Below are 20,485 nucleotides of genomic sequence, written 5' to 3'. Positions count from 1 at the left end.
GGACACCGTCATTTGGACAAAGCAGAAGCCTGCAGAATGGAAAACTATTTACCAATTGATAGTTAGATATCTGGAGTATATAAAGAACTAAAAAAAAAAATGAATATCAAAACATCTTTTATTATACATCTTTCATTAAATTGTCATAATCAATTTAAGATTTATTGTCATAAAAAGAACATTCTCTTCATACTAGTCAAATTGTAGAGAAAATATTAATAATTCCTCCATCTTTCAATCCCATCTCCAAGTTCCGGCAAAGTCTGGCAGTAAAACCTCCACATTTCTCTATGTGTTCATAGAGATACAGCTAGAAATAAAAGCGAATTTCCTTTATAAGACCCCTGGAAACCTTTGCCAGAAAAGTTAGAATATCAAAACATTAAACATGCTGAGTGGTGGAGGCGCACACCTTTAGTCCCAGCACTTGGAGGGCAGAGGCAGGTAGAGCTCTGTGAGTTCAAGGCCAGCCTGGTCTACAGAGTAAGTTCCAGGACAGCCAGGGCTACACAGAGAAACCCTGTCTGGAAAAACAAAACAACAAAATGTTAAACAAATGGACATGGTTAATGGTACCAATAACAATAGCTGAATAACTTATAGGGAAGGTATTTAGTCTTGCAGTCCTCATCATGAATTGGGTTAGTGGTGGTGGTGGTGGTGATGGCGGCGTTGGAGGCTTCCACAGAGTGCTGTGCTCAGAACAACAGGGCACACTCGAGCACCTATGTTAAACACAGCCAGCAAGCGAGGAGCCATTTTGACCTGGACTCTTTTGCAGATCATCAAAGACCTGCAGTTGCTGGGCTTGGTAGCAGCCCTGGTGGTGGCTGATGCAATCCTGCTTGTGACCTGGGTGCTGACTGATCCCATCCGGTGCCTGCAGATCCTTGGTGTGAGCATGAAGGTGAGGGCCTCTCCCTAGGCACTCTAATTCCTGACCTGGGCTGGCTTCTGTGACGGTCATCATCTCAGCAGGAGCACTTGCAAAGGAGTCAGGAGCCGTGGCCGCCCGGAGCACCCTGTCCCCTGTCTGCAGGGTGTGCTCCCACCCACAATGCTCCTTGTGCTCCCAGATCTTCTCGTGGGAGTCCTCCCAGATGTCAGTGCGCGGGGAATCTGCCTGTCAGGTCTCTGGGCTTGCTGTCACTGATGAGAACTTTCAGCTCTAGGGAGTTGCCTTCCCCTCCCCATCGAGGGATAAAGGTAACGTTTTGAGGTTGTCTTTGTCATCGTTGGACTTTGGTTCAATCACAGCCTGCATCAGCCATGCCCCTGGGGGAGGCCACATAACCTCTCTAAGTCTCCTTTCTAGACAGAGGGGTGAGGAGGAGGTAACAATACTGCCTTTTTCCCTGGGCTCGGGTGAAGATGAGGAGAAATAATTCCTCAGGTAAAGGGCCTGAGGAATACGGCGGAATCAGTATCGCAGGGGTCAGCGAATAAGGAGTTGGCTGTCTGAGAACGATGGTCCATGATGTGAAATACTCTTGTAATTTTGCTGAGGTGATGTTTGAAGTCACTGTGGTAGCAAAGCACGTGCCCTTGAGTAAGCCCCAAAGTGGCCCAGCATCTCTAGCCACCCCCACCCCCCCCCGCCCCCGGAATCCCCCCTCCCGGCCTTTCTTTCCCTTCCTATCTGCTTAGGCACTCCAGTTTAGGTTCTAACAGAACTTAAATTTTTCTACATTTTTTCCATTTTTACACACTAAGAGGAGAAATTCTGTGCTACGGAGGAGTTCACACTCCAGGAAGATCACAGAGCTCTGCTGTGTGGTCGGTCCCAGGAATTCGAATGCCCTTGGTTCTGACCCTGTGTCCCTCACAGGTGACCGGGAGAGACGTGTCCTGCTCTCTGACCAACACACACGTCTGTGCTTCGCGGTACTCCGATGTCTGGATTGCTCTGGTTTTGGGATGCAAGGTTGGTAACCACATCTCCACAGGTTACAGTCCGTCTCCAACAAAATGTTTTTGGGAAGAGAGTTAGGGAATTGATGAGATTTATTCATGGGTAGTGATGACAGAGAATGGTGAGCTCACAGCCAGCCTGGGCTCATGCGGAAGTCCCAACGTTGTGAACCATTTATTTCTCCACTGTTTACATTTGGAGGGGCACTTTTATAACTCCTCATGCGCCTTCGTTCAGTCTACCGACAAATCACTGGGAATTCCGTTTCTCATATTATGATCTGCTTTTCTGTTGTGTGTGGGGGGGGTTTCTAGGGGAGGAGTTTTGATTGTTTGTTGGTTGATGGTCTTGCTATGTAACTAACCCTCATTGGCTGTACCAGCCAGGCTGGCCTTGAACTCATAACATGAGCCATTGTAACTGGTTTATGAGGTTTTGTTTGTTTGTTTGTTGTTTTTAAGAATCCAGGAGGCAAACAGCCATCACTCGCTTGTATCCTGGAAATGGTTAGGAACCGAACCTCTGAATGCTACAGAATGACGCCGAACTAGCTGAAGCCCTGACCCCTTCCTAGCTGAACCCCAACCTTACCTAACCTCCCAGAGCCATAACCCCCAAGACTGGGGACAATGATGACAGCCCCTTTAGAGTGCTCTCAGCTGCTTAGAATTCACACACGAGAGTTTCCAGCCACCCCTGCCCTTGGCCAGGGCTCCAGAATGTTCTGTCTTGTTACTCTTGTTCTTCCTCTGGTCCTGGGCAGTTCTGAAGCACTCGGGTCATCTCCGTTCTTGGATCCCCTCCACCTCACCTCTCCACCCCAACCCTGTCTTCGTACATCTCCTCCATGGCTTTCTGTACATTCCCATCACACTTCTCACCACCCCACTGTTCTACAAGATATGGAGAAGAGTAACTTGCCTGAGCCAAGCCTATGGGGGGCCCCTGCCAGCAAGGAGCTCCTGGGGAGGGCTAGCCCCACCCCCATGCTTGCTGACTAATGGCAGATGACAGTCAAGGACCAGGTGCAGCACCCTCAAATAGTAGCCATGGGTACAGTGGCTTTGACTCACACCTGTTTCCCTTTTTAGCAAGAATATTAGTGGAATGAAGCGGTTTTGTTAAGATCATAGCTAACATGTCAGAATCACAGAGTTCATTTTAGTCACCTTTGGTAAAATGAATAATGATGTAACTGCTGAACGCCACTCAATGGCGTCAGTTACCCAGGAGTCAGGCCCCACGGGCCTCTTACTTGTGGCCATCTACTCAGTGAAGATCCAACGGTGACTGGGTTTGGCCCTGTACCCCCATTTGGGACGTTGGGTGTCAGGAGTACCTCCTTCCCCTCTAATAGAGCCAAAGCTTCCAAAGTCACCCCTTAGAGCCATGCCTGCAGGTGGAGTGGGCCAGGTCACGTGATCTCAAGAGTCAACAGGACACCTGGCCTGACTTTGCTTGGCTCAGCCTCACCTCATACCCGATGGCATCGCCACATTCCAGTTACGAACAGGGCATGGCTTGCTCTCCTCCTCTCCTCTTCTCTCCCTACCAGCCAAGCCCTCGACTGCTATTGTTTTTTTTTGAGTCAGAGTCTCACCGCATGGCCCAAATTGTCCTGAAAACTCACGGCAATCCTCCTGCCTCAGCCTCATCACGCAGGGCTGTGCATGTCCTTGGTAGCAATGGTTTGTAGCGTTGTACTTTGAGCAAGTCAGAAAGACTAGTAGTGTGTGCAGAAAATGGACACCGAGCGTTGCCGACGAAAGCTTTGACATCCGGATGTGCGCAGCTGCCTCTGGGGAAAGCAGCGCTGTCGGGTGCCATGCCATGTTCTCCCCAGGACAAACGAGAACCGGGAGGACAGGTTCATGTTTGTGAAGAGAGGGAAAGAGCTGGGCCCCAGTTCCGTGTTGCTGGAGGCGGGGCGGGGGCGTGGTGGGGGATGTCGCAAAGCAGTTCAGATCCAGCACCTGCTGCCTCTGCCTCCCCTCACCCTTGCTGGGGTCCCAGCCTACCTTTGTTCCCCTCGTTTTCCATCTTTCATCTCCCAAGGACCCCCACTGCACAGAGCCCCGGGCAGCCTATGGCGTTCCTTTGTGTGGAACAGAAAACAGCGTTCTTCTTCCCGGGCCAGCCCAGGCAGTCCTGCAGGTGCAGAGCCTGGCAAGCAGATGGTGCCTTTGAGCTCCCTGGGAAAACAAATAATAATCCTCTCCCCGCTGGCACTGCCCTGCTACCGTAGCACAGGGCTGGACAAGCGGACCACAGGTCCCTTTCAGTTCCCATGTGCCACTCAGCCTCATTTACTGCCAAGCCATAATGGATAGGTAGCATGCCTCCTACACACACGCGCACACACCAGCAGGAGCTGGCTCTCCTCTCTTCCTGGTCCCCACTGCCCTGTCTGAGGGACACCCATCCACCCCTATCAAAGGCTCTGTGCCTTCTCCCAGAAGAATGTTGTGTTATCTGATGACTTGCTTGCCCATCTCTGATAAACTCATTCTCAGTGAAGGATAGAAGTAGCATTCAGAGCCCAAAGGTATAAGGATTCATCTCCTGGTTTCTTGTGTCGCATCTTAGTGGAAGCTCACAGCCCAGCATTACCGGTGAGGACACTGGCCCCCAACCCTGCCGCTCTGACCTGTGGTCCCCTTCTCTGTGTCTCTGGTCCCTGCTCCTCCTGCAGGGGCTGCTGCTGCTGTATGGCGCTTACCTGGCTGGCCTGACCAACCATGTCAGCTCTCCTCCAGTGAACCAGTCCTTGACCATCATGGTCGGAGTCAACCTCCTGTTACTCACCGCCGGGCTAATTTTCGTGCTCACCAGATACTTGCACTCCTGGCCCAATCTAGTCTTTGGATTCACATCTGGAGGGATCTTCGTTTGCACAACCACCGTGAACTGCTGTGTGTTCCTCCCCCAGGTAGGCTCGGATTGCTCTGTGGGGTTCTTTGGGGGGGCACGACGGGTCATTTTACTTTCCCTGAAATTATGGTAGTCAGAAGAAAGGCTATCTCTGTACCTCCTCAATGCTTAGAAGACAGCTCTGCTCCCCAGTCAGGCCAAAGAGGGCTACCAGTGGCAGGACCTGTTCCTTGAGGTGACCTCACCCCTGCTCCCCCTCCCCCCCAGCTCCCACTCTGCTCTACTCCATGCCCCTTCGGTCCTTGAGATTTTTTTTTTCCAAGAAAGTATATCTTCTTCTTCTTTTCTTTCTTTTTTTTTTCTTCACTATGTAGCTCTGAAACTTACTCTGTAGCCCAGGATAACCTCAAAAAGAAATACCTTTTCCTTTCTAATTTGGGATTGCAAGTTCATAGAGAAATTTCTGCTTAGAACTTCATGAAGTGGAATGGTTCTCCTAGCTAGGTGTGGTAATGCACCCCTGTAATCTCAATACCTGGGAGATACAGGCAGGCAAGTCATGTCATCCTCAAAGTTTCCTTTTTTATTGGATGGAAACAGAGTCTTTACAAAAGGCAGAGATTAGCCACGCAGTGGTGACACACGCCTTTAATCTCAGCACTCAGGAAGCAGAGGCAGGAGGATTTCGGTGAGTTCGAGGCCAGCCTGGTCTACAGAGCAAGTTCCAAGACAGCCAGGGTTAAACAGAGAAACCCTGTCTCAAAACACACACACAGACAGATAAACAGAGACAGAGAGACAGACAGAGAGATTAAAATGTATTTTCTATTACAGAGGTTAAGAATAAAATCAAATAAATAAAGGAGGATGTTAGAAGCAGAAAAAAAAACATCTTGGCAAGGAGAGAAGAGGTGGAGAATCCTTAAACCCAAGAGGAAAACTGATGGCTACAGAGCCTCCTCATCCATCACGTTAATGACCTGGCCACTGGATGCTTTCTTTTTCCCTCTGGCTCTTCCTTTCTTCCCCCTGAAGCTCGCCCCCCCATGCTGAATCCCTCCCCCAGGGGAAACTACTGGCTCATCCCACAGTTGACTGTCAAGGTTACAGTCAACTCAGAGCCAGCTCAGCTCCTTCCTGCTTGCTAATTCTCAACCAAACATTCAAGCAAATAAACAAACTGGGGGCGGGGGTGGGGGGGTGGTCCCTACATGAGCAGCTAAGGCTGGGTGCAGCTTTTGTGCCGCAAACTGGAGGGACTTTGCAACATCTTAATGTTGTAAGAACTGGGCTGGAGAAGGCCATTAAGAGTGGAGGCTCATTGTCTGGGTCCCTCCTCCCTGGGAGATGCCGAGCTGAGGAGAAACTTTGGGGTAGCCTAGGCTTTTTTTTCCTTTCTTGCCTATGAAAGAACTAAGCATTTGTCAGCCTCCTGTATAGCCAGGGATATCCCCGGAACCATTTGAAACACTAGAGGTTTCCTGGAAGGCTTCTGAGAAACAACATGCTGTCCTGGGGGTGGAGGGATAGACACTGTTGGCATAATATCCCTTTTATCGTCTTTCTGCCTTGAATATATATAATGTCTGGTGTGAAGGCAGTCAGTTGTGATCAATAAAACAGATTTATTACACTAGGAGACTGTAGCTCCTTCTGTGGAAGGGTATACACTCAGGAGAGGTTTGTTTGTTTGTTTGTTTGTTTGTTTGTTTTAGAAACAGGGTTTTCTTTGTAGCCCTGGCTGCCCTGGAACTCGCTCTGTAGACCAAGCTGGCCTTGATCTCACAAGAGATCCACCTGCCTCTGCCTCCTGAGAGCTGGGATTAAAAAGCGTGGGCCACCACCACCAGGCAAAAGGATTCTTAAGGAGAACCCACAGACACAAAGGAGAACACATATCTGAAGGTTTGGCGAAGATGCCTTCTTCTACATTTGAAAAGGTTCCAAGATATTTACTTTGCTTGGTCAACAGGATTCCAAGGACATTGCCTCATTTCAACAAAAGCAAACCACAAAGTCAGGAATCTAGTCTCAGATAATGAAATATTGAATAAGGGTGAAAAATGATGCTAAGTTGAAATGAAGCATTGAATAGGCAATTTAGACACTACAAAATATTGAGCTAACAATCTAAGGAAGCGAAAGACAGATAAATATATGTGATTAAATAAAAAAATATAAGGAATAGGTCTATCTAGAGGCAGAGTCCATAGTGATAGAGAACGAGAGAGGGAGAGGGGGTGCCGGAGGAAGGAGACTTAACCACCCAGGAACTCGAAGTCAAGGCTTTCTGATTTGAGCAACGCTGCGCCCTATGGAGATGGAGGGGATCCACACCTCCCTGGATGGTCCCAGTTGGTGTTTCTGCTCCGCTCTCTTACCCTTGCGTCCCCGAGCCTCAGCAGCAGGATTTCTGCTTCCTCTGGCTTTTGAATCCTCTGCAGCTGTGATGGACAGATGAACTTCTGTCTCCCCGAATTTACCTACAGTTGCTAACTGTGCCGGAGTGCGGAGGAGTGGGGAGGGGAGGGGAGTTGCTACTGAGTCCTGGAATGTGGTGGGTGGGCGACCCCTCCCCTGCCTCACCCCTCTCCCTCCTTCCTCCTGGTTTTCTTGGCCTTCCTTTCTCTTTACTTCTCGTCTTCTCTCTCTCTCTCTCTCTCTCTCTCTCTCTCTCTCTCTCTCTCTCCCTCTCTCTCCCCCCCCTCTTCCTCCCCCGCCCCCCCCCCTCGAGCTTTTTCCTCTTGAAATGACCGTGAATGAGACTAAACTACATTTTATAGTATTTTAGTTTTAGGGGCTAAGCCATGTTCCAACCAGAGAAAAATGACCGAGGACTGTTCCTGAATTGATTTGCCCTCTGAGCTCAGAGATGTTTAGTGGAAGCACGTCTTCCCCTGGGAGGCCAGCGCTGTGTCCCCAGGGCCGTGAGACAGCTGAGCACTTTCGGGAAGGTGTCCCGGGGAAGTCAGGGGAGGGAGGATCAACCCCGGCTGCAGGGAGGTGAGTCCCGGGCTAGCCAGAGCCTTCAGAGCGGCTGTGACCCGGAAGGGTCTCTAGGCGGCGCTGGAGAGCAGGGTGCAGCCACTGTAGGCCAGGGAACCAAGAAGCTTGTACACAGCTCTCAGGAAATGCCTGGGTGTATCTGATGCCAAGCGCTGAGGTCATCGCCAGCCAGCCACCAGCCAACAACCCCTGCTTTTGTGACCTGAGTGTGACCCATCCCCCTATCCCGCCATTCCATTCCAAAAAGCAAAATTCCGAGGACATTTTTCTCTTCCAGCCCCGCGTCCATGACACACTTAGGATTTGTTCCCTTGACCTTGTGCCCACAAGCCTGGAGAACTGTAAAGAAAACCATCCTTCATTTATTCGGGTATCCTCTGGTCACGTAGTAGCTGGGGGGGACAGGCAGTGATGCACAGGGCCCTTCCCCTCTTTAAGTCTGGAGGGAAGCAGACATCAGAGGAATTAAAATACGTGTGCTGAATATGTTTTGGAAGCTGACTTCGCTCGCGGCACCTTCACGGCAAATGGGCGTTGGAGGTCAGTCTTGAGACAAACGCCGCAAGCCGATGGAGAGAAATAAGTCAGAAAAATGAGAAAGAATTCCCAAGAGTGGGAAGAGCTCCAGAGAAGGAATAGCCAGACTTTACTCTTTTCATTTTATTCTCTTTAAAAAAAGACTTTTATGTGTGTGTATGCATGGACACATGTGTGCATATGTGTATGCTATGATGCACAGATGGGGGGAGGTCAGAAGACAGCTTGCAGGAGGAACTGGTCTCTCCTTTCATGATGGGGTGTCCTGGGATTGAACCCCGGTCTCCAGGCCTAGAGGCAAGCACCCTTACCCGCTGGGCCATCTTGCTGGCCTACTCTTAGCAGTTTTTAAATTAATTTTATTTTTTATTAATTTGTATGTGCCTGCATGTATATCTCTGCACCATGTGCATTCTTGGTGCCCACAGAGGCCAAAAGAGGACACCAGATCCCCTGGAACTGGAGTTACAGACAGTTGTGAGCCAGCATGTGGGTGCTGGGAAACGAACTGGGGGCCTCTAGAAGAGCAGCCAGTGCTTTTAACTGCTGAGCCACGTCTCCAGCCTCTCTGCTACTTCTGAAATAGAAATAAAGTGAGAAGTCAGGGACCAGAGAGGCAGTTCTGTGGGCTTCTAGAAGCACGGTGTGGCCCGATGCCACGTGGATTCCCACCGGTTCTGGTGTTCTGTGGCTGCTGTAATCATCGCCAACAGCTTTAAACAAAACAAATGCATTGTCTTTGCCTCAGTTAGAGTTTGTATTGCTGTGAAGAGACACCATGACCATGGCAATGCTTGTCAAGAAAACATTTCATTGGCCTGGTTTGCTTACAGTTTCAGAGGTTCAGTCCATTATCATCATGACAGAGAGCATGGCTGCCTGCAGGCAGACATGGTGCTGGAGCTGAGAGTCCTATATCTTGACTCAGAGGCAATAGGAAGTCGACTGTCACATTGAGTGAAGCTTAAGAAAGAGACCTCAAAGCAACCCCCACAGTGACATTTCCTTCAACAAAGCCACACCTCCTAATAGTGCCACTCCCTCTGGGGGCCATTTTCTTTCAAAACACCATGCTGTGGATATTGCTCTGTATGCTGTGAATGTGTTGCTCTGATTTGGTTGATAAATAACATGCTGATTGGCCAGTAGCCAGGCAGGAAGTATAGTATAGGTGGGATAAGCAGAGAGGAGAATTCTGGGAACAGGAAGGCAGAGTCAGGAGTCACCAGCCAGACACAGAGGAAGCAAGATGTAAAAGTACTGGTAAGCCACAAGCCACGTGGCAACTTATAGATTAATAAAAAAGGGTTAATTTAAGATATAAGAACTAGATAGCAAGAAGCCTGCCACCGCCATACAGTTGATAAGTAATATAAGTCTCTGTGTGTTTACTTGGGTCTGAGCAGCTGCAGGCCTGGGCAGGACTGGAGAAAACTCCAGCTACACCACCACAGTCTTACAGTTCTGTAGGGCAGATATCTGAAGTGGGTCTTATTTGACTATAAGCAAAGTATCCATAGATCTGCATTTATTTTTCTTCAGACAAGGAGAGAACCCATTTCTTGGCTTTTCCAGCTTCTAGAGGCTTCCTGCCTTCTTTAGTTTGTGTTCATCCCTCCCCTTTCTGACCCACCAGGGGGGCACCTTCATGGCCATCCCTCCCCCTCTCTCTTTACCTCATCTTCTTCTCTGGCTTCTCCTCCTCCTCCTCCTCCTCCTCTCCCTCCTCTTCCTCCTCCTCTTCCTCCTTTCTTATATGGACTCCTGTAATGACAATGGGCCTACCTGAATAATCCTTCCATCCCCAACATCACCTTAACATCACCATTACAAAATTCTATCTGCCATCTTAGATAACAGTCAACCAGTTCCAAGGACTCAGAGACAAGAGATGCGAGGAGCCATAACATATCCTGTAGCATCCACATCACCCAGAGGCCAGACACAAAAATTTTCAGGTCCTTCAGAAGAAGCTGATCCTTGAGGATTGATTACGGGTATCTCAGAAAATATAAAGAGTCAGTTCTTGAGGACCAGGATCTTCAGAAAGAAGAACTAAAAGGAATTGGAGGGCTTTGGTCAAAGGGAACCTTGGCTCCACCAGCTTAGGGGAGATGAACCCAAGGCTAGACATGGCCGTGTGCCTAGGTTGAGCTGGTCCTTGACAGCTGTGTGGATATGGTTCCAGGAGGGGTAGTGACACTGTGGAGGGTAAGAGGTCTCTGCCTCTACTGCTGGGGTCCCCTGTCCTTCACATCTCTGGTACTCCCTAGACAGACACAGTGTCCCAGCAATTCTGCAGCAGACTCCTATCTAAGAATATTCTAGGTCACGTCTGTCACTGTGAAAGTTGGCCAGCCCATGCCTCCACCATTTTTTGGACCCCCCCCCCAACATTCTGTCTCTTCATCAGTTACATGAGAATCCAAGGTGTGACGGTCCTGGGTTATAGCTGTCAGAAGTGATGTGTGACCTTGGAAAAGTCACGCTCCTCCTACCCACTTTCCCTGTTGGAAAATACAACCATGTGTCAGACTTGACATTCTGTTGCTTTTATTGAGACCTGTTGGTCTTTCTTTGCTCTTTGGTCATTCCTTTGGGTTAGAAAGCCTCCAGCAGTGAACTGGGCTCCCAACAGCTGGAAATACATCACTCCTCAACCCCTGAAAAATGACTAAGAATAAAGACATGCGACTAGAAACAGCTTCATAGACACATTATAGTTTAGTCGGTTCCCAACCAAGAGCCTTAGGACACTGCCCTAGACATGTCTTTGCTCTGATTTCCTTTGACACCTTGACAACAGAGAGGCTGTTCTGTATCATGTTCTGTCTTATTCTCAGGAACTTTTAAAGCATGAAACCTTAACATCCTCCATGTTTTCTGTCATTATTCCCTATGAGCACTGCAGAGCAAATGACATTTTAAGGAGTAACTAGCTCGTGCATTTGTGTATTGGTGACAGTGTCGTCCCTTGGTATTTATGAGAAAGAGCAAGGGAAGTATTTCTGGGTGTGTAATTAAATAAATAACATGTGTTCTTTTGACTAACAGCTGAAGCAATGGAAGGCATTTGAAGGAGAAAACCAAACAATCAGACTAATGGCCAAGTATTTCAGCACCCCTAGCAAAAGCTTCCACAGCCAGGTTGATGAGGACCAGAACTGCCACTTGAGGGACGAGAAGAGCTGCATGGAGAGGCTCCTCACAGAAGTAAGCCCCACCTTGCCTAGCAGGCTCCCTGTGAGGAACTCCAGCCCTGTGGGAGCAATTCCACATGCCCTCATGGTCCCGCATGCCCTCATGGTCCCTCATGTTCTCATAGCCCATGCATGTCTTCATGGCCCCACATGTTCTCATCGCCAACATTCTCTGTCCCAGTCGTTCTTCTAATTTCCCCAGGAGCGAACAAAACCTCACCATCACCCCGTGACCCTCATCCATCTCACTCATGCAACAGACAGGTGTAGACTGAGTTATTGGGCTACAGGTTGATGAACAAGACCATCTTGGTTCCTGACCTCATGGAGTCTGCAGTCAAGTGGAACAAATGGATATTGATTAAGTAAACATTTCATCATAAACTGTGATAGGAGAGATTGGAGATGAAGTGCAACTGAAAGAAGGCTTATCTAGCATATACAAAGCCCTGGCGTTCATCCCGTAACTACTAAACCGAGTGTGGTGGCTTCTGCCTACAGTTCCAGCACTCAAAAAGTGAAGGCAAGAGAGTTCAAGGTCATCCTCAGATTATAGGGAGTTCAAGGTCACTCTGGGCTATATGAGACTCTAGCTCTAAAACCAGAAAAGAAAAATTGGAAATTGTGATGAGAGTCAGGAAAGAAGCATCAGGATTATAAATGAAAATAATGGGTTGGGGAGGGAGGTAAATGAACACAGCAGAAGAGTCAGAAAAGACTCTGAATGAAGGCTAATGATGAAGAACAATTGGCCAGGTAAAGAGTAAAAATAGGGGGAAAAAATCCATGCAGAGGGAATAACATTGGAAAGACCCTGAGCTCTAGTCAGACATTAGGATCCCTGTGAACATTCTTTACATACAGCCATGCCATTGTGTCCAAGATCTGATGGGGCCTCTCCATGACACCTCATCCTTCTCGTTGCCCAGCATTTCCAGATGTGTCTACAGATGTGGGTGGGGGTGAACGAGGGTCTCTGAATGTCACCACAGCATCAAGGCAGCTTGGGTGCCCAAGCCCTTCTTTATTCTCTACTTGAACCAGAATTGGCCCCTCTCCCAGACAATCATAACGTGGGCTTGAAAAACCTGAGGACTGTGCTTCATAAGAAAGCAGGACAGGGCCCAGGCAAATGAATTAGTAAGTATTTTGACACAAATTAAATCATATATATATATACACACACACACACACACACACACACACACACACACACACAAAACATACCTGAGTTTGTGCTATTAGGGAAACCAAACTTGTTATTTGATAGAGGGACTATGCCATGTCCTGAACATGAACAGCCCTATGAGAGAACAGTGTGGGAGAAACCTTACATGCACCCTGATGATGGGCCAAGCCTGGCCAGCACCCCTGGCCCCTGCTTCTCCGGCCTCCCACAATATACCCTCCACTCTGGGTCTTCTTTATCCATCAGAGAAACCTCTCCTTCTCCTCACCATTTATTAAGCATCCTGGACCTTATTTCAAAGGCAGATTTCTCTCCACCTGGTAGGGCAGTAGCCTCTGGTGTTCTGTGCAGTCTTTAAAGAAATGTTTCCCCTGATAAACAGAAGGCCTGAAACTTGGCGAGACCCAGCAGGATGGTTTTCATTTACAATCAGCTAACCCTGGAACAGCCAAATGGACTGGAACGGACTCTTTAGCCGTATGGTAATTTTTTTGAGCAGCTTATTGTACTTCTGCCATGCTCCCCTGCTTCCCACGCAGTGTGGCTGGATGTGCTCTTTCCAAAAGAAACGCCCGAGTCGGCAGGGCAAGATCCCTTAGCAGGCATAAGAGCACAAACAGCAAAAAGCTGCTTCTGTCGCACGGGCCATGCCTGAGCATCTTCCGTAGAACACGCCTGAGAGCCATCGGCCGGTCCTGGAGACCGGAGGTGGGCAGCCCCGGGGTGGTCTGCTCAGCATCCTGGGTGCCAGCCCTGCCCTGTCCTTACTCAGGACTGCACATTTCCAGCCAGGGTTTGGGCTGAGCTCACTGGACCCCCTTCACGGTTCCCATGATCTGACAGCACAGCTTCCCATTTGTGTCTTGTTTTTTTTTTTTTCCTTGTTTGTTTTTGAGACAGTATCTATGTAACCCAGGGTGCCATCAAACTGTGATCCTCCTGCCTCCGTCCCCCAAGTTCTAGGACCATTGGCATCACCATCCCAACCAGCTCTTCTCATTCTTGCCCTCACACCACATCTCATGTGGGCATGAGAGCAGTGGACAGACTGTCCCCTCGTACAGACGACCTTCCCTTCCATGCTCTGCCATGGAGGAAGCTGCCATCTCCTTTTCTTCCTGGTACTAGAGAAGTGAGACGTGGATTCCTAGGGCCTGTGCCCTCTTCCGTATATCTTTGACATTTTGATTCCCCGCCGTGGACCAAAATAATCATTTAAGAATTCATTTTAAAGCTGCTGCCACAAGGGGTCAGATTTTGGATTCGCTGTGGCAGGACCTCACACCATGCCTCTAATTAACATGGAGCCACGGTGAAAACCCAGTCTTGCTTCCCTTTGTGGAAGAAGGGAAATTGACTGTTTACATTGATGTTTCTAAATCTGTAGCAGCCGGCTTCAGAGGCTGCTTGGAGGAGGGTATTCTTCCCAGCTGGAGGTTCACCAGAGTTTCCTATGCTCATTTGCATTTGCAGACGAGGCATAAGGAAAGTTTCACCCCTAGAGTGTGGTGTGGCTCGAGTTTTCCTGCCTTTCCCACAGTCAGGACAAACCTCTGCCACCCGCCAGTCCCACAGCCGCTCAGACCCAACCAAGTAAACACAGACACTTATATTGCTTTCAAATTATATGGCCGTGGCAGGCTTCTTGTTAACTTTTCTTATATCTTTAAGTAACCCATTCTTGCTTCTTATACACAACTAATATCTTTACTTCTTATGAGCTTATTACTACTCTATACCTCGCCCCGTGGCTGGTGGCTTATCGGCGTCTTCACATGCTTCTTGTCATGGCGGCAGCTGCAGCCTCTCTGGTCATTGCGGCGGCTGCAGCAGCGTCTCTTTCTGCCTTTGTCCTTTTATTTCTCCTCTCTGCTAGTCCCGCCTATCCTTCCTGCCTAGCCACGGCCGATCAGGTTTTATTTATTAACCAATCAGAACAACTTGACATACAGACCATCCCCCAGCACAGCCAAGTGCAGACCATCTCAAACACCTGCACTCAGGCCCATGGTCCTAATCATCCTCTATACGGACCTGCTGGGTAAAGCCACGAGGAACCCAAGAAGGGCTCCCACAGGACATACAGAACATCCCACAGCAGTGTGGTCATCAGCTATGGCTTCTTCCTGCCTGCTGAGGCTGGCCTGAGGATATGGAGGTGGGTTTCAGGAATGGGTGCTGAGGGGGAACTAAGTTCCTACTGAGCAGCCACCATGGTTACCTTGTGAGGTCCTGAGAGCCATCTGACACATCCCAAGGAGCACAAGGCGCCTGAGTGTTCCCCTTCTCACTCATGGGCTCCGTTCTGGGTGGTCTCCGCTCACCAACCACAGGAGGGGGAGGGAGACCTGGAGGATGGGAAGTCCTCTGCAAGTCCCTTCCACCTGCTTCCCTAGTCTCTCCCTGGCCTTGGCCCCTCTTCTGATGGAAAGGAAGCTGACGAAGCCATCAGGAAAACAGAGAGAGCCAGTACCACCACTAAAGACCACCTCCTGGTTTTGCCAGGGACAGGGGCCTTACAGGGCCACTGCAAGTTTATTGGAAGGTTTTACTCAATGCACTGCCCCCTTACGTGGTCATTTCTGATCAGGTGTGGTGGCACATGCCTGCAATCTTAATGCTTGGGACTCAAAGCAGGAGGATTGCCATGAACCTGAAGCCAGCTTGGGCTACAAAGTGAGTTTAGACCAGCTGGGATACCCTGTCCCAAAACCAAAAAGAATCGTTTCTGGCCAGCTTTTCCATGTAATTGGATAGGCAAGCCTAGGCTCAGTCCGTGGGCAGGCTGGGTTATTTATTATTGTAAGACAAAGTCCATTCTTTTGTTTCCAGGGCATGATAAAAGGGTGTCCCAGCACTGGTCTTAGGCTCCTAAATAGGAAGGCAGCCACAAGGGCAGCATTGTGTCATCCAGACAGCTCTTGCTGGAACCCAGTGCTTGCTGTACTATATTCTCCACAGTCCATTTCATCCACCCCAGCCCATCCACTCCTCGTGAGACTCTTCTCACTGCCCCTCTGCCTTGAGCATTGAACTCTCCAATGAATGCGGTCTGAGCTAGAACAGCACACTCCTACGTTCCACAAACGCAAGGGTGCAGGTATGCCCAGACACCCACTACCAGCTCACACCCTTATCTACTTCCTGCCTCACAGCCTGCAGTTAGGACAGGCACATTTCCGCAGCTGTCACCTGTCTGCCCTCCAGGGCACAACCTGCTTATTCACTAACATCTGCACAGGGGGACAGTATCTTAATGACAGAACTGCCCCGGCCTCCTTCACCTTCTGCACTGCGTTCTAGAGCTGCTTAATCAAGCTCTCTGCTTTAAGTTTCTATGATAATTCTTTTCTTATATTATCACATATTAATCTGGAAATTAATGGGACCCATTGTAATATTTGGGGGCACGCATACAAGTATGCCTTGATCATAGCCATCCACACCCTCTCCTCCACCTTATTTCTCTCCCATTCCACCCCACTTCCTCCTTAGTTCCCAATAGCCTATTTTCTACTTTTAGATCATTGTTGTTTTTGTATCTACACATGAGGGGGAAAAAAACATGAAATATTTGACTGGGTCTGGCTTATTTCACTTAACACGATGCCCCCAAAGTTCTACCCATTTTTCTGCAAATGACAGGGTTTCATTCTTCTTCATAGTTGAATAATATTCTATTGATATATATTGTATTTTCTTTGTTAAATCTTCTGTTGATGGGTACCTCAGCTGGTTCAAGCCTTTGTGTTTTATAGATAGTGCTGTAACAAACATGGATAGGAGGATAACTCTTTATCCAGATTTCATTTCCTTTGGATATCTATCTACTCAGAACTGGGATAGCTGGATCATATACTTTTAGTTTTTAAAAAAATCTCCATCTTGACTTCCAAAGTGGCTGCACTAATTTCATTCCCACCAACACCATATAATGGTACTGTGCTCTCTACATCCTCACCAACATTTTTAATCATAGACATCCTAACTGAATAAGGTTATTTCTCTTTTGACTTTTGTATTTCTCTTATGGATAAATATGTTGAGTATCTTTTCATGTATTTATTGACCACTGTATTTCTTCTTTTGATAAGTACCTATTTAGATCATCCATCCATTTTAAAATTGGACTCCTTGAATCCTTATTGTTGAGTTTTTTTTTTTTTTGTTGGTTTTTTGTTGTTGTTGTTCTTTATGTATTCTGCATACTGAGCCTCTGTAGATGAGTTGATGACAAACATCTTCTCTGGTTCTGTTGTGTTGATTGTTTTCTGTGCTGTTCAGTAGACTTTTACCCTGATGTAATCCCACCTGTCATTCTTGCTCTTATTTCATGTCAAGCTACAATAATGTGGATGCACACACTTCTTTAAGAGCCCTTGATAGACAATTGGTCACTTAGGCCTGTCACACCAGGAGACCCTGACACTTCCAAGGAAGTGTTGAAACCAACTTGCAATTCTCATTGGCTCGCTTAGAGTATGAACAGTTGTCCCAGGAATGTCGTCTATCTCCCTATCCTTCCCATTTTCCAGGCTGTTTTACAAGAGGCAGAACATTTGTTTTCTCAATTGTCATCCCTGGAGATCAGCTTCAGATTCATCTGTGGTTTGCACAAGGGTGAGAAACCAGAGCTGAACAATCCCTACACACTGTTCAGCATGGCATCCTACAGAGTAACCTGCCCCTCTTGGCGCTGGGGAAAATGAGACCATGGTGCAGCTACCAGCACGCCTTGAGGCTAGGTCCCTTCATCCTCACAGACAGCAGTACACAGTCAGGGGCTGGGAAGGAAGCCCATAGTGACAATACTTCTTACAGTCCTTTCCTGGGTACCACATATCCATCTCTGTGCTAAACACTTGGCATGCATCATTTCACCCAATGTAAGTCCCACCTCCAAGCTTAAGGCCACCAACCAGTCCACTGGAAGAACTGGGATGTAGGCGGGGTCTCCAATGTCACATTTTCCACCATGGAAGGCCTTTAGAAGCCAGCATCTTTTGTTGATGTGATGGTCTTGCTTTTGTTCCACAGAAAAACGCAGTGATTGAAAGCCTGCAAGAACAAGTCAACAACGCCAAGGAGAAGCTAGTGAAGCTGATGTCTTCCGAGTGCACCTTTGACTCCTCAGAGTGGGCTGCCCCAGCTGCAGCCTCTGCCCAGGGGCCGGCAGATCAGGGACCTTCAGAACCCCCTGCTGCCTCTGAGAATGCTATTAGCGAAGCAGCCGCTGAGGACTCCCTACCCGCCTCAGTGGCCTCCCAGCACAAGCAGAGCCCTGGGGCATCTAGAAGGGACACCGGTCCCTCCCCAGACCAAAAGGACAACGTGACCTTGAAAGAGTTTTGTGATCATGCGGACATGGGTTGCAGCCGGAAGCCACAGGCTGAACAATGCGAGGATCCAGAAAGAGGAGACCAGGGACCCATGGCCCCCAGGCAGAGTCTCGTGGCAGATGGAGTGGGCTGTGAATCCCATAGGCCCAAGCAGAGGAACTCAGAGGAACTCCCAGAGAGGCTACCTCGGGTCAGTTCAGTGGTCAGGGAGAAGCTTCAGGAAGTCTCCAAGAGCTGGACCTGGGCACCGAGGCTCCCCTTACGCCACTACCTTGTTCCCAGCAGCTTTGGAAGAGCACCGTTTCCCGCAGCCCCCGGAAGCTGTCCCCATCTAAACTGGGTTTCAGCCCATACGTGGTGAGGAGGCGACGGGCCGCCCAGCGGGCTCGCTCCCACTTCCCTGGCTCTGTGGCCCTCAACACGGGGCATCAGGCAACTAGGACGGCTGTCTCTGATGCACAGAGAGGGATGGTTGTGCAGAGCCAGGACAGCCCCACGCTGGACCACCAACATGCAAGGTCCAAGATACCAAGGTCCTCTTCTGTAAAACCGTCACCGCTTTCAGATCCTCATCGGAGACGGAGTGCCCTGGCGGGTAGCAAACGATGCCTGTCCGAGCCTCAGGGGGCCGGAGAATGCGATGTAAGCGTTCCTGGCCAAGCTTCTGCTTCTGCTCCGGCACAAAGTCTCACTGCTGCCCCATGCCTACCCTCTTCACCAGGTCTGCCCAGGCAGCGTCAGGCTCGACCCCTAGTGTCCCCTGCTTGTCCTTCCTCGTCTTCTGGCTGCTACAACCTTGACAGTGAGTCCAGCAGCTCCGATGAGTTTTTCTGCCGCTGCCACCGGCCCTACTGTGAAATCTGCTTCCAGAGCTCTTTGGACTCCAGTGACAGCGATACATCAGACAGCGACCTTGAACAAGCTCGGGGACTAGCCTCCTGGGAAAAGTCGTGGGCCCGCTCCAAGCCTGTCGTGAACTTCAAAGATGACTTGAAGCCCACACTAGTGTGAGAAGCAGCGAGGTGGGACTGGCCACAGAGCTCAGTCTGGGTCCCACAGAAACAGGGGTCATGGGAAGAGAGCCAGAGCTCGGTCTTTGAGGACCAGATCAGCACCACGCCTCGACCAGCCTTGACTGTGTTTCTGCTGTTTCATTCTTACTTTGAGGACTTCTTGGTCTATGAACGGAAGGGCTTGTCCATCCGGCTACTACCTCAGCATTACTGTGAGGAGCTCTGGTGAGGGACTGAGGTGCTAACTGAGCAGACAGAGTTGTCCATTCAGCTCTGCCTGTATTCTATGAAACTCTGAATGTATACCAAGTGGCTAGCTAGCTAGATGGACAGAAAGATGGGGAGATGGCTGGGAGAATTCTGCAGAACCGCTGTGACCCACCAAACTAGCCTTTCAGTGAACAGACCTGCCAGGTAGATAAGTCTACACCTTTATCCCTCCAACTCATAAGAAGGTGACTTGCTTTCTGTTGAAGGCGGTCAACGTCACTCTTCCGGGGTCCCAGCTTCCGGTTCAAGTCAGTCCAGCGCTTCCTACTCCATTTCTTCTTGTCCACCCGCCATCATGGTACCCACTCACTGTGATCCCCAACACAGTTTCCTAACATGTGCACACAGGCTTCTCGGGTTGTTTTCCTGGGCTCAGTAGTCCCTGGACCCTGTCCCCTGCTCTCTGCCAGTACTACAGTGTTCTACTTGAGCACATTGCAGTCTGGCTTGGGAGACTTACTGGTCAAGAAGTACTTTTTTTTTTTTTTTTTTTTTTTTTTTTTTGTTTTTTTCGAGACAGGGTTTCTCTGCGTAGCTTTGCGCCTTTCCTGGAGCTTACTTGGTAGCCCAGGCTGGCCTCGAACTCACAGAGATCCGCCTGCCTCTGCCTCCCGAGTGCTGGGATTAAAGGCGTGCGCCACCACCGCCCGGCTCAAGAAGTACTTTTAGTGAGGTTGAGGTTACAAGACCACCAAAGACACATAAACCTAGAAACAAAAATGGGGAAACAGAAAAGAAGAAATGAAGGGCCAGGCGTGGTGGCGCACACCTTTAATCCCAGCACTCAGGAGGCAGAGGCAGGAGGATCTCTGTGAGTCTGAGGCCAACCTGGTCTGCATAATGAGTTCTAAGACAACTAGGGCTTTGTAGAGAGACCCTGCCTAAAAAAATAAAATAAAATAAAATAAAGGAAGAGAAGAAGGCAACAGGTTGTGAAAATTTCACCTGAGTCTGGCTTGGTACTTGGCAATACCAAATTTTAGTAGCTCCTAGTTAACCCTTTAAAATAGATGTTTCTGCAGCTAGGGACCATTGGGCTTGGAGAGATCAGCACCATAGTGCTGACAAGTGACTAGTGGAGAATTTGCACACACTGCTGATAGTTGATGGGTTTCCCCAGGGACACATCTCTCTATTCCTTCTTCTGG

At 49.1% G+C, this 20,485-nt stretch overlaps 1 protein-coding gene across 1 annotated transcript in view; it reads left to right on the top strand.

The window, feature by feature from the left end:
• Positions 1-19,827, top strand: part of Gpr156 (G protein-coupled receptor 156) — an 83,630-nt gene extending 63,803 nt beyond the window's left edge. The window contains 6 exon segments of the mRNA XM_028894994.2: positions 782-907; positions 1,829-1,924; positions 4,605-4,841; positions 11,381-11,539; positions 17,753-18,275; positions 18,278-19,827. Coding sequence (XP_028750827.1) covers positions 782-907; positions 1,829-1,924; positions 4,605-4,841; positions 11,381-11,539; positions 17,753-18,275; positions 18,278-19,065 — 1,929 coding nt within the window. The 3' untranslated portion in view covers positions 19,066-19,827.
• The last annotated feature ends 658 nt before the right edge of the window (positions 19,828-20,485 follow it).

Source organism: Peromyscus leucopus, chromosome 12, assembly GCF_004664715.2.
Source record: "Peromyscus leucopus breed LL Stock chromosome 12, UCI_PerLeu_2.1, whole genome shotgun sequence".
NCBI lineage: Eukaryota > Metazoa > Chordata > Mammalia > Rodentia > Cricetidae > Peromyscus > Peromyscus leucopus.
Note: the sequence above shows the minus strand (reverse complement) of the source record. Positions and strands in the feature narration are given on the sequence as shown.